The 14,140-nt window shown below is 39.2% G+C and overlaps 1 protein-coding gene across 1 annotated transcript; it reads right to left on the bottom strand.

Annotated features, from left to right (window-relative positions):
• Positions 1-1,644: 1,644 nt before the first annotated feature.
• LOC148848783 (heat shock protein 83-like) lies at positions 1,645-4,624 on the bottom strand. Its single transcript, XM_088951625.1, has 4 exons — positions 4,173-4,624; positions 3,930-4,071; positions 3,566-3,846; positions 1,645-3,446 (listed from the first exon to the last, which is right to left on the bottom strand). The coding sequence occupies exons 1-4, from the start codon at positions 4,308-4,310 to the stop codon at positions 1,899-1,901; spliced, it is 2,109 nt and encodes a 702-aa protein (XP_088807751.1). The 5' UTR covers positions 4,311-4,624; the 3' UTR covers positions 1,645-1,898.
• Between the last annotated feature and the right edge of the window lie 9,516 nt (positions 4,625-14,140).

The following is a 14,140-nucleotide window of genomic DNA, read 5'->3' as shown; positions in this document are numbered from 1 at the left end:
TACTTCAAAATTTAGATGTTTTTGCATGGTCGGTAAATGAGGTACTCAATATTGACCCTAGCATAATTACTCACAAACTTAATGTGGACCCTTTAGTCAGGCCAGTCAAGCAAAGAGAAACCTCGCCTTAAAGAAGTGAAGGGTAGTAGATGAGGAGGTTGGGAAGCTCCTTGCAGCAGATTTTGTTAGAGAGGTCCAATACTTGAATTGGGTAGCAAATCTTGTACTCATAAAGAAAGCCAATGAAAAGTGGAACATGTGCGTCGATTACACTAACCTCAACAGAGCCTATTCAGTTGAGAGACCATCCTAGCCTGGGATGAGGAGCTATGGATCTTCCACGTCAATGACTTGTCTAATTAGCAAGGAAGTGGAGCTGGACTCATACTAAATGGACCGAGCAAAGGTGAAGATGGAGTACATTCTCTAATTTGGATTCAAATTGTTGAACAACGAGGCGGAATATGAGACACTGATAGCCGGGCTGATGTTGGCGAAAGAGGTTGGTGCAAAGCACATCGTGCTGTGCAACAATAGATTCTATTTGCTCCACGGAGAGAGCATCCGCTTTCTATTAATATATATATATAGAAAAAAATCCCAAAAAATGAGTGCAACAATGTGCTCCAAAGCAAGCTGAGTGCAACAATGTGCTAGGTCAACACATTGCTTTTACTATTCTCAACCATTCTCGGAGAAGATACTAGCGAAGGGGGCCCTACCTTGTAGGGTCTCACTCATAAACTATCAGGCTCGAGCTAGATTCAAATTAGAAACTTGAGCTCGAGCTCAAACTAGGCTCGAGTCAAAAGCTCGAAAGTTCGAGCTCTGCTACTTTTGATTATAGGTCTCTCAAGTAGTTGAGGTCCCTAACAGGCAAGGTGTCAAGATAAGGACTCTTAATTGACAAGGTGCCGAGCTGAGGTCTCCCTCAGTTGTTGAAGTGTTGAGCCGAGATCTCCCTTAGTGACTGAGGTGCCGAATCAAGGTTTTCCTCGATTATCAAGGTCTGAAGCTCGATTCGAATTAGAGACTTGAGTTTGAGTTCAAAAGTTCAAGCTCGGCTCAACTCGAACCCGACTACCTTGATTACAGTTCCCTAACAACCGAGGTGCCAAATTGAGGTCTCCCTCAGTTGGAGAGAGAGTAACATTCTTATAATTTATAAGAAGAGAGATGGAAGGAGAGAGATGACATTCTTGTAATTTATAAGAAAGAGAGAATAGATGAAAGAGTGGCATTTTTGCAATTTAAAAGAAAAAAAAAAGCAAAAAAAATGATAAAAGAAAATGATATTCTTATAATTTAAAAGAAAAAAAAACAATTAAGAAAAAATTGATAAGAATGATATTCTTATAATTTATATGAAAAAAAGACAAAAATTAGTGTTAGATTTCATTTACCTCATGCCTTATTACACATTTCAGCTTAATATATTTATATAAAATTCCATAAGTGCACACGAAATTGGCAACATTCGATATATAATACAACTTCATATGGTAAAGGAAATAACGTCACCAAGTACAAATAATCCACCGTACTCGTTTTCAAAGGAATTCTTGTACCATTGGAACTCTTGACAACGAAAGAGTAATATTCAGAGATAATAGAGTACAAATGTCGATAACCACACTAAAGAAGTTGAAATCTAACCAAAACTATTGTTAACATTGAACATTGAAATGGGTACACAGCATTAGCATTTCAATCTAACGAAGTGCTACCACAGATTTACCAACACCCCAAACCAAACTACAAAATGAAAATGTTAAGAGAAAATAGTAGACTCTAAAAAGGGGGGTTGAAGGTTTTCCGCCCAACTCTCAATCGCTTTCTTTCCATTATAGTCAGACACCACACCCACATATCCACAGAAGTTTCATCACTCTTCATGCTTAATCGACTTCTTCCATCTTACTCTCCTCGTTTCCATCGTCCTCAAGGGGTGGCATATCGGTGTCATCAGCAGCTGTTTCCTCCTCGTCAATGCTCAGACCCAACTTCAACATCCTGTGGATTCTGGCAGCAAAAGTGTTGGGGTCATCAAGGCTAAACCCTGAAGTCAGCAAAGCGGTCTCAAAGAGTAGCAGCACAAGATCCTTCACCGATTTGTCATTCTTGTCAGCCTCAGCTCTTTTCCGCAGCTCCTCCATAATGCCGTTGTCAGGGTTGATCTCCATTGTCTTCTTGCTGGACATGTAACCACTCATACTGTTGTCCCTCAACGCCTGCGCTTTCATGATCCTTTCCATGTTTGCAGTCCATCCGTACTCTCCAGTAACCAAACAGCAGGGCGAGTCAACAATCCTGTCAGAAACCACCACCTTCTCCACTTTGTCTCCCAAAATTTCCTTGATTGTCTTGCAGAGGCTCTCGAACGACTTGTTTTTTTCCTCTTTTTTCTTCTTCTCCTCCTCTGACTCGTCATCAAGTTTCAAACCTTCCTTGGTGGCAGACACGAGCTTCTTTCCATTATACTCCTTCAATTGCCCGATTGCATACTCGTCGATGGCATCCACCATGAACAAAACCTCATAACCCTTCTTCTTTAGTCGCTCCAAGAAGGGAGAATTCTCGACGGCCTTCTTGCTCTCACCAGTGATGTAATAGATATCCTTCTGACCCTCCTTCATTCGGGTCACATAGTCTTTCAAACTCGTCAACTCATCACAGCTCTTTGTAGAATGGAACCTCAGCAACTCAGCCAGCTTTGCCCTATTCTGGCTGTCCTCATGGATACCCAACTTCAAGTTCTTAGAGAACGCCTCATAGAACTTGGCATAGTCCTCCTTGTTCTCAGCAATCTCGGTGAACATTTCTATGCACTTCTTCACCAGGTTCTTCCTAATGACCTTGAGAATCTTGTTCTGTTGGAGCATTTCACGAGATATATTGAGTGGCAGATCGTCAGAATCCACAACACCCTTGACGAACCCCAGGTACTCGGGGATGAGTTCCTCGCAGTTGTCCATGATGAATACCCTTCGGACGTAGAGCTTGATGTTGTTCATCTTCTTCCTTGTATCAAAGAGGTCAAACGGTGCTCTCTTCGGCACAAAGAGAATGGCCTTGAATTCAAGCTGCCCCTCCACAGAGAAGTGCTTGACGGCAAGATGATCCTCCCAATCGTTGGTCAGGCTCTTGTAGAAAGACGCATACTCCTCCTTTGTGATCTCCTCCGGCTTGCGCAGCCAAATAGGCTTCTGCTTGTTGATGAGTTGCCATTCGTGGGACACCTCCTTAACCTTCTTCTTGGACTTGGTCTGTTTGTCCTCGTCAACATCCTCGACATCACCCTCCTCTTCTTTCTTCGTTTCCTCGTCTTCGTCGTCACTTATCTCCTTCTCGGTAGTCTTCTCGGTCCAGAGGTAGATTGGATAGCTAATGAACTCGGAATGTTTCTTCACGAGGTCCTTCAACCTTCTCTCTTCTAAGTACTCCAACTAAAGAAAACAAAGTATAACCACACTTTAGCTCCGATGCCAGAAAAGCCAGCAACATAAAATTTAGAAACCAACTCTCGATAATATATATATTAACTATGTAGTGACAGATATCCTACCTGGTCTTCTTTGAGGAAAAGTGTGATCTTAGTTCCCCTGCCCAGTTGTTCTCCATTGACGTCCCTGGTGACAGTGAATGATCCACCAGCTTGTGACTCCCAGATGTATTGTTCGTCGTCGTTGTGCTTAGTGGTCACTATGACCTTCTCGGCAACAAGGTAAGCCGAGTAGAACCCCACACCGAACTGTCCGATCATGCTCACATCGGCCCCTGCCTGCAATGCCTCCATGAATTCTTTGGTTCCTGACCTCGCGATTGTCCCCAAGTTGTTGACCAGATCTGCCGTGAACAATTTCAATTAAAACCCGTATCCTAATGCAGATCAAAGCAAGACTTTCAACGTAGATCCCTCACTTTCCTACCTGCCTTGGTCATCCCGATGCCACTGTCAATGATCGAAAGGGTCTTGTTGGCCTTGTCAGGAACAAGCCTAATGAAGAGCTCCGGCTGCGCGTCAAGCTTACTCTTATCCGTCAAACTTTCAAAACGGATCTTGTCCAACGCCTGCGTGAAACAAACAAGAACAGAAATGAGCAAACTCAAAAGGCAAAAGCCCGAGTAGACATCAAACGTTAGTCGTGGAAACAGAGAAGGCGATCACTCACATCAGAGGCATTGCTGATGAGTTCTCGAAGGAAGATCTCCTTGTTGCTGTAGAAGGTATTGATGATCAAGCTCAGTAGCTGGTTAATCTCAGCCTGGAAAGCGAAGGTCTCCGCATCTCCGATCTGAACATACGCCATTGCTACTCAGACGGATCAAACTCAGACGTTTGAAAGAAAAGACTGTTTCAATTGGGGAATGGGGAAGAAGAAAAAAGGTAAGGTTTTGTTCAAAAACAGAGCACAGGCTTCGCGAGAGAAATATGGAAGACGAAGCAGGATAGAGTAATTTATATCCGATCTAAAGCTTCTGGTGTCTTCTCTTTCGGGTGAGACTGTCAGTGCGACACTGCGATGAATGTGGAGTCTATGGAAAGTCTTGTTTCCCGCTTCTAGAGTCTTCTATCATTTTTTTTCCAACAGTTTGAGGTATTTTAGTTTTCAAAATCCAGAATGTTCCACCAGTTGTTGGCCCTTTCGTTTTATTTCCCGCTTCTGGAGTTCATGGAAAGTCTTGCATCCAGAAAGTTCTTCGATTGCCCCTTTCGTTTTGCTGTATTTATTGAATTACCATCATTTTCTCTCCACTTACGTTAGGCCCGTTCTCTTTTCGTAAGTTACTTATCGAGGTAAATGCAATTTATCTGTTTCAGTTTTTCTTGGGAAATGAGGGTGTTTATATTAAATGTCAAATCGATCAAGGCCCGACTAAATTCACAATTTGATTCGACTTTGGTTTTTATATATGAAAACGATCCTATATGTTTAATTAATTACTTTAAATGTTGATATATTTTATTTGTGTTTTGTTTGAATTTAAAAAATAATAATAATTTATAATAAAAATTTAAAATATAAAACCAATATAAATATAATACAATGGTACAATATTTAATTTAGTTTTGTATAAATTTAAATATATATTGACAAAAGAAATCAGTTTTGCATAAAAATTAATTAATTTAAATATATATTTTGATTTTGCATAAAAACTAAAAAGAAATAAACTTAAAAATAAATAAATATTTAGAAATGGATATTTTAGTTTAAAATATATATATAAACACTAAAAACCGTCTAAATCGATAAATCAACCCAAATCGACCCTCATGTTTGTGTCGATTTTGCTTCAAGGTTAGTCGGTTTCAATTTAGTCAATAAGTAAACCAATTAAGTTGGGTCGATTGAAGAAAATGACTCAAACCAACCCAACCTGACCTGTGAACACCCCTATTAAGTGCATTTACCCATGCTCTATTATTTCCTAGGTAAATAAGGTAATGACCATTTTAGCCATAAAAATCTATTATTTGAAGGGGCACTTTTGTCCATTTCAAGTATTAACAACTTTCCTCTAAATAGAAAATTATTTCCCTACATAGGAGATGGGTATCACTTACCTAATAAAATAAACTTTTCCTTGTCCCCACATAAATCTGAAAAATAAATATGGTATTCTTGGTCAATGGGAACCAAAATCCCACTGACCAACTTTCCTTCCTCTCAAAATCCCAAAAAAGAACACCCCTTGGTTTGATGGAAAATAGAGGTAAACATGAATGTCAAGGAAAACTTATTAAGGCTGCGTATGGTAGCGATTCAAATGCATTTCCGTAGGTTTCAAATGTAAAATGTTAAAGGGTAAATTAAAAAAGCCCCTTGTATTATGGGGGTCAGTGACAAAGACTTGCAGTTTTTTTTTGTGATAAAGACCTCCCGAACTTTAGCCATAAGACAAATAACCCCTCAGTTGTTAAGTCAAATAACGAAAATCATTAAATTACCAAAATACCTTATTAAACTTACTCTATTTTCTTTTTTTTTTTGCCATTTTCTCTTAAATCCCAACCCAGAAATACCCCCATTACTGCAATCTCAGCCGTTGCCGGAATGGAACTCCGACGTTGCTCAAATTAACATATCAAGTTTTCTGTGTGGTGCATGTACTACAAAGAGAACCTTCAATGAGGTAGAACTTGAAGATTGGTTTAAATCATTTCCTGACATCTTGGAAGAGCCCAGATGACCCTTCAATGGGGGATTCAAGCGCAAGAACCAGAAGGCTTGGGATTTGCGACAGCGATGCTTCGCCAATCCGTGTGTGAAGGGATTCAAACACAAATCAATAGGCTTGGGATTTCAGAGATGGGTCAAATGGTTGTGTTGTGGAAGCCAAGTTCGAGTAAGAGATTTTGTTCCTCTATTTGAATAGTCTGATAGGAAATTTAATTTCAAAGGATTGAGCTGATATGGATACATGTATCTCAGCAACTTTCAGATTGCTCAGGCTCTACAGTTGCAAATGGAAGTGCAAAAGAAGCTTCTTCAATAGATTGAGGTAGGCTTTTCATTAACCCAGCTTTATTTTAAAGCCAGTTATTCTTAGCAAAGAATAACGATACACATCAGCAATTAGGAGGTAGTTTGGTATTGAGCACCATATAAGCTAGATGCCATTGAGCACCATTAGGCACTTCAGCACCATTAGGCATCATTAGATGCCATTGAGCACCATATAAGCTAAATAGTGAAAAATCATTCTTGAAAATGAAAAACATCAAAATTGATGCTTTTTTAATAATCAGTTCGTAGGATTTTCAAGAGAATCGTTTATCAGATAAATGGTTCAACCAAATAACTTTTTAGGCATTTTTTTGTTAAACAAATTTCCAATGCTGAATTGGCACCATTTCTTCCAAAAGCTACATTCGATACCAAACACCATCTAGTTTTCTCCGCTGGGTGCAAAGACACTTGCAACTACTGATTGATGCTCATGGGAAATACCTAAGTCAATTCTAGAGAAAGCACAAGAAACATTGGCCACATATAATTGTGGGACTCGAAGTTGCAAAAGCTGAACTCTCTCATCTGGTCTCCATGGTAGAGACAATATTTATGTTCTTCCTTTTAGGACTAACTGAAGGAGGAAGTTTTAGCTTACAAGAGGCAACGAAGCTACCAATGAGTGGTGTGCATCGTTCAATGGCCAATCCGTTAACATTTTCTAAGAGCTGTGAGAGAAAAGAGGAAAAATCACAGAAGCTGGAGGATGGATACCTCGATGAATGCAAAAGACATTCAAATGTGCATCCATTTATGGAGATCAATCCAAACAGGGGCAACTCAAATCATCGAATTGGTGGACGAAAGCGAAGTGGGAGCATCATCTCTGATAGCAATTTTTTTTATTAGCAATCAGTTAAAAGATCACCAACCCATAAGAATGATTGTGATAACTGGTTTAGAAAGTAAGGATCAAGGGATGAACTTAATCTTAATAATCAATATCAGAGTGAAATTGAATCGGGCTTCGAAGAGCTAGACTTGAACAGTAGGTGAGCAGAATCAGGCAACGAGTCTTCCAAGAATTTAGGTTCCTGAAATGTTGTTTCAAGACGCATATATCCTGTGATGGGTTTAAAAATTGAATTTTAAATATCATATAGAACAGGCAAGTTGTTTTCTTGTATAGCTTATGCGAATACCACCACCACCGGAGGTGGAAAGCGGATGTGTGTTTTGGATCGATGATCAGATCGATCTTCGGAAATACATCATGGACAGCAGCCAAGATCGGGACGTGAGGGTGGCATCTCTAGATGCTTCAGCAGTGGAGAAGAAAGCGGGGACTTCGTCTATAAGCTAAGAGTAAATAATAATATGGGTAAAATTGTTCAAAAAATTATCATAAGGGCAACTTAGGAATTACAAAATATGGTAACCACGAAAATAGAATCTTTTTCGAATATTCTGACAGAATACTGACGAAGGGGGTATTTGTTGTAGAAAAAAGTATAGGGGGGTCTTTGTTACTAATCCCATAATACGGGGGTCTTTGTAATTTACCCAAAAGTTAAAAACTACCCGATTCAAGTAATTGCAAGGTGGAGCTAGATTCCAACCCACTTTGAACTCTTTTCGTTTGTTTGAGAACGTGGCATGGTAAAATGCATTTATGTGAGGGTTTAGCATTGAAGCAAAAATGTAGGGCCTGTTTGGTTCACAAGAATAGGGGTCTGTTATTAGAGTTAGAATGATCCAACTATTTGGCTAGGTAGAATCAGAATCTCATTCCTATTTCTAGTGGAATGGCATTCTCCGATTTGAGGGAATGGTCATTCCCTCCCCCTCCCTTGGGACTGAATTTCCATTCCAACTTATTCCAATTCCTATTTGAACCAAACAAGTTATGGGAATGGACCATTTTGGTTACCATTTTGATTCCCACTGTGAATCAAATGGACTTGTAATTTTTTTTTGTTAGTATCAATAAAAATGGTGCTAGAAAGCAAAAACTGTTTATGCAACCTTTATGATTTCATTGTAAGAAGGCAGCCAAGGTTCAAAGTATTGGAAACACCAAGTGACCGGAAAGGCAATTTTAATAGACATATCAAGATATGCCTTGGATACAAATGCGTATCGGAGAAAAATTAAGATATGCATAGATATGCATGGAAACACGAAAAACACTTCAATAAATCATAAAAATGCATCAATAACACCAAATATATGCCATTAATGAGGTGTACATACATTAAATTAATATATTTTAATGGTTTTATAAAGAAATACATCATAGTCAATTATAATTTAATTAAAAAGACATATGCTTAACTATAATTTATAAATATAATTCTTAAGTTTTAAGTGATGGAAAAACCCAACTGTCTTATCCAACCATAAAACATGCATTTGGTACAACTTCTAAGTAAAAACATAATTAGTCATTATTTCTTATTTAAATAGTTACTATTTATTTTTTATTTTTCAAAAGTTACAAAAAATAAAAAATAAATAAACATTGTATAATATATCAAAAAATAATAATTATTGAAGAAGAAATTCCAATTGCTCTATGGATATGATAGATTATCCATAAATCTATAACATATTCAATCCTTGTGATTAAATCATAAAATGTAATAAATTATTATTTATTTTTAATTATAAAAATATAAAAATAATAAAGAATAAATTTCAATTACTTTATAGGCAGATAGAAAAATACGTTTTCAATTTTTATTATTTTATATTTTTCCAAATATTCTTCATAAAATTTCCATAAATGTATTCATAACACAAAAAAAAATGTGATTTTGAATATAACAAATGTAAATCAACATAGATTTAAACATTTTCAAGCATTGAAATAAAAAAAATCACAAGATATTATAAAAATTTGAGAAAACTTAACTATTTTTATAATAATTTTCAAAATTCAAAAAAAAAACTTAAAAGCATTGATAATTCATACTTGTTTCTTGCATTTTTTTTACATATCTAGAACTCTATGAATGAGGTTTGGAGTTTTAGAGTCATTTGAGGGTGAGAGAAGATTTATTTCAAAGGAAAGAAGTTTCTTTGCCCTTTTTTTCATTTTTTGTCTATATCTTTTTCATTAAAAGATATTGTACAATATGCCCTGTATCGGGTGTATCATGTCGAAATTTGAAACCTTGAAGGAAGCAATAACCAGAAAGGGACAAGTGAACAACTTAATTAGAGACCTTTCGATCCACTCTCCAATCATAAACTACCATTGTTTCTTGATTTGAATATGATGACGATCAAATTCACATAATGTTTGGAAAAGATCTTAGTGTAGATGAGAGGTAAAGACTTGCAAGGAAGAATAAGTCAGAGGGCCCAAGGTGATCTCAAGCTAGGTGAGCTTACCAAGGTGAAATAAAGAGCAGAAAATGCAATGTACTTAATCATGCCTATTTAATCAGTCTATACTCCTATATAGGTCAACACCGCATTGAGAGCATCGCTAAAATGGAGTAGTACATGGCCGAGATCCAAGTTTCTCATGAAGAGAATGCCAAAGTGGAAGTGACACTAGCTACTCTTCAGCTAGAGTGTGAGGCTTCACCATCTAAGCTGAACCAAAAGGTCCAAGCAGCCGAGGCAAAGGCATCTAAGGTGGAGTGATTGAGAGATCAGGTCGAGGAATTGAGGGGCAAGTTGGAGCACTCGGGATTTTCTACTAACTTTTTCTACCCACTCTCTACCTGTTGTGAATTGGAGTCACACATCTCTATTATGAATTGAGAGATGTGTGACTACAATTCACTACGGGTAGAGAGTGGATAGGAAAAAGTGAGTAGGAAATCTGGGCTCAAGTTGGAGAGGAAGGATGCTAAGTTGGCAGGGCAATAGAAGGCCTTTTCCAAGGAGCTTAAGACCCATGATAAGCAACTAAGGGTGGCTTAGGAGGAGGCTATCGAAGCTTACGAGGCTTTTCTTAAGTTCACCACCGAGCAAGATGAGTACAAAGAGAATGATGGAGATGTCAAGGAAGGTGACAAGATGGCCACAGTGATTGAGCAGACCACCACTAATGTGATCCCTAGTGACGCTTGAACATGTTGTGTCCATGGTTTTTAAAAATGAATCGGTGACCGAACCAATCAGGGGTCCAGTTATCGGTTTGAACGGTCTGACCGCTCGACCCAAATGGCTTGCCCGTTCTGACAAAAAAATAAAAAAATTAAAAAAGATCAAAATTGGAAAATGGTCAAAATCGTTCGAACAATTCGAACAGTTCGAACGGTTAACCGGTCGGTTCAACGGTTTGCTGACCAAAATCAACGGTTTTGAGGGAAAAAACAGTTTTGGAGGAAAACGAAACCAATCAGGTGAGCTGTTCCCGGTTTTTCTAGTCCAACTGTCCGATCCGATCCAGTTTTGAAAACAATGGTTGTCTTTTATTGGCTTATTACATTGTCTAAGCCTTCGTGCATCTTTAGTGAAATGAACAGTAACTTTCTTGTTCAAGTCTCTTTATGAGTGCTAAGCTTTGGACTTGGCTGTTTTCCTAAACATTTCAATGTTGATTGAATTTGATTAACTCTGAACAAATTTAGCCAAGTTCTCCATCCCAATATTCAACTAAACTGAGACGAGTTACCCCAACTCATTCCCAAATTAATGAGTTGAGCTTCATATTATTCCAGTTTGAAGTTATTTCATTGTTATTCCAGTTACGCCCGAATCTTGTGGAATAGAACGGGCGAATCTCAAAAAAAAATTTCTCCATCCTACTGGGAATCGTATTCCCTATTTTAGAAAAATCATATTTTTCAACGATCAATCTTGAACCAAGAACCGAACCAGATCTGAACAAAAGCAGTAGGATAGGGATATATCTGATACGGAGAAATAGTATCTCCCAATGGAGGTGTTCACGCCCAAGGAAGGAACCAAAGACTGCTCCCACTAAAGATGGCATAGTGCAGGATGGAGCAGAATCAACAGTGTTCTTCCCAAGAACCTGATCCTTCGCAAGAATCAGCAGGACGGCATGTGAACACAGCTTCCTATCAGTCCCTTCACAAGAAACCGATATCAAGATCCAATCTTGATTTCTCCCACCTAATTGGAGATCGAACTGGCAAGTGAGGCGGCGGTAGGAAGGAGGCGGCAAGAAAGAATTTCGCAGGGTTGCTAGATTCTTTCTTTTGTGATTTCAGCACTTGAAGAGAATGTGAATATGTATCTCCTAAAGGTTGCTGCCCCTTCATCCTTTTAAAACCTTAAAGGGATCAGCTCCTAATCCCATTAGAAGTTGCTGATCCAAATCATATTTGGATCAGAATTCCCTTTAAGTGATAAGGGTTAACCCTTATCTTATTTGCAGATTGGATTAGCCTTCTCCTAATCTCATTAGGAGCTTTCAAAATCTGAATCACATTTAGATTTGGATTCTTTGAGTGGATAGGGTTAAAGCCCAATCCTATCTGCTAATCCAACCCCATAATTTGCCCCTTCTTTATAACTGATCAAATCAGCCCAGTTCAAAATGGGCTTTAGGCCCTATAAGGTTATGTGCTCACTTAGCCTTCCAAACTGCTGTCCAGGTGGGCTTCCTTGTATGGCGTGGAACTCAAACATTGATCTACAAATCAGCCACAAGAGTTCAACCCAGCCTTTGTTACACAGCATGGCCGAATACACTGTTATGGACAGTGCACCCCCTAAAACCCATCACATGGCCTCTATGGGCCCAACACTTACCCTAAGTGGTCCCTGGGCCAAGCCACCTTGTAACACCCAGGGACTATGGGCAGATGCAAGATTAGCCCATCAGGTATTACCCTCAATGGTCTTACACTTAACCTTTCAGCCCATAATGATCAAACACTGCCCGACAAGAGAGGACCTCTTCCTTATCTGCAAGGAACAATGTTGCACTCTCTACTCACATGGATCCCGAGAATTAAAACTTTTTGCAAACGTTTGGAAACCATAATATATATATATATATATATATATATATATATTTTGCAAAGCAAATATCAACGATTGAAATCGGATGCCGGCAGTCTTGGATTCCATCAGAGAGAGTGCATCCCCAATCATTACCTTTGTCTGACAAAGGGGCTGATCCTGTCACTATGATCACCCACTCAGATGAATTCTCGGATTGTCCCAACATACCTAGGTTTTGACCCCCGCTAAGGATCTCACTGATTGGTACATCAAAGACAGACCGATCCGACACCTAGTGCAGTATCATAATCGAGTCTAGGGGTCAGGTGTAACTTTCCAGTTTTGCCCATCAATCTCCAAGGTCCAGGGCAATACTGGAAATCTGGTCCGGTTCAAAGATTCAATTAATCCTACACTACTTGCACCATGGGTCTCACCTTAGTGGCAGAGACAGGCCACCCCAACCGATTTGGCGGTACATCAGTGTCCGCCTTGTAAGGATAGGTCTCCCCCGACCGACCCACTGGCTATGAACGTTCTAAACCAACACAAGTCTTGTAAGTATCCAATTTAAGGGTATTACATAGAAACATACCACAAGAACATGAATCAAACATGTACTTTATTCATTTACAATAAATGTCATAAGTACATCAAACTGATTAGAACTAAGGGCATACAAAACTGTCTAACAATTCCCACTTGCACTTAGGTCCAATCTAGAATAAGCCAGAGTCCCATACTTTCCACGTGTTTCTCAAACACTTTCTGTGTGAGTGGCTTAGTCAATGGGTTTGCAACATTCTCCGATGAAGCTACCTTCTGAATCAGGACGTCCCCTTTACCAACAATCTCTCATAGTACGTGGTAATTCCTCTCGATGTGCTTGGACTTCGAGTGGGCTCGTGGCTCCTTGGCCTGAGCAATGGCCCCATTGTTGTCACACAACAATGGGATGGGTGATGTGCTGGATGGAACTACTCCCTACTCTTGGATGAACTTCATCACCCACACGGCTTCCTTGGCAGCATCACTTGCGGTAATGTATTTGACTTCGGTTGTGGAATCCGTTGTGGACCCCTGTTTGCTACTTTTCCAACAAACAACACATGATCCTATTGTGAATACATAACCAGATGTAGACTTTCTATCATCTGAATCCGACTGGAAATCAGCATCAGTATACCCTTGGATCTGTAGTGATGCACCATAGGATATACTAAACAAAACTCTTTTGTCCTTCGAAGGTACTTAAGTATGCATTTCACCGCGGTCCAATGCTCCTGCCCTGGGTTGGCTTGAAATCTGCTTACTATACTTACCGCGTGAGCAATATCAGGGCGAGTGCACAACATGGCATACATGATACTCCCCACGACAGAGGCATAGGGAACATTCTTCATGTCCTCGATCTCCTCAGATGTCTTGGGAGACATCTTCTTGGAGAGAGCAACTCCGTGCCTGAAAGGAACACTTCCCTTCTTGGAGTTTTCCATACTGCACCTTTTGACGATTTTGTCAATGCAGGCAGATTGGGATAATCCTATTATCCGCTTCGATCTATCACTATAGAGTCGAAGACCCAGTATATAAGACACTTCTTCAAGATCTTTTATGGAGAAATGCTGTGAAAGACATACTTTGACCGAGGTCAACATTCCTACATCATTCCCAATGAGTAGGATATTGTCCACATACAGAACCAAGAGCGTAACCTTATCCCCACTGGTCTTCTTGTAAACACAGGGCTC

Source organism: Nelumbo lutea, chromosome 6 (assembly GCF_056320005.1).
Source record: "Nelumbo lutea isolate HS-2025 chromosome 6, American lotus-T2T, whole genome shotgun sequence".
NCBI classification, from domain to species: Eukaryota; Viridiplantae; Streptophyta; class Magnoliopsida; order Proteales; family Nelumbonaceae; genus Nelumbo; species Nelumbo lutea.
The sequence above is the reverse complement of the archived record's forward strand: the minus strand, read 5'-3'. Positions and strand labels throughout refer to the sequence as shown.

What these genes read in the sequence shown, in the direction of transcription:
- LOC148848783 (XM_088951625.1), bottom strand. Translation starts at nt 4,310, where the DNA reads ATGGCGTATGTTCAGATCGGAGATGCGGAGACCTTCGCTTTCCAGGCT. An exon ending in TCATCAGCAATGCCTCTGAT is followed by an intron (nt 4,072 to 4,172) that starts GTGAGTGATCGC and finishes TGTTTCACGCAG; the next exon opens with GCGTTGGACAAGATCCGTTT. An exon ending in TTTTCCTCAAAGAAGACCAG is followed by an intron (nt 3,447 to 3,565) that starts GTAGGATATCTG and finishes TGTTTTCTTTAG; the next exon opens with TTGGAGTACTTAGAAGAGAG.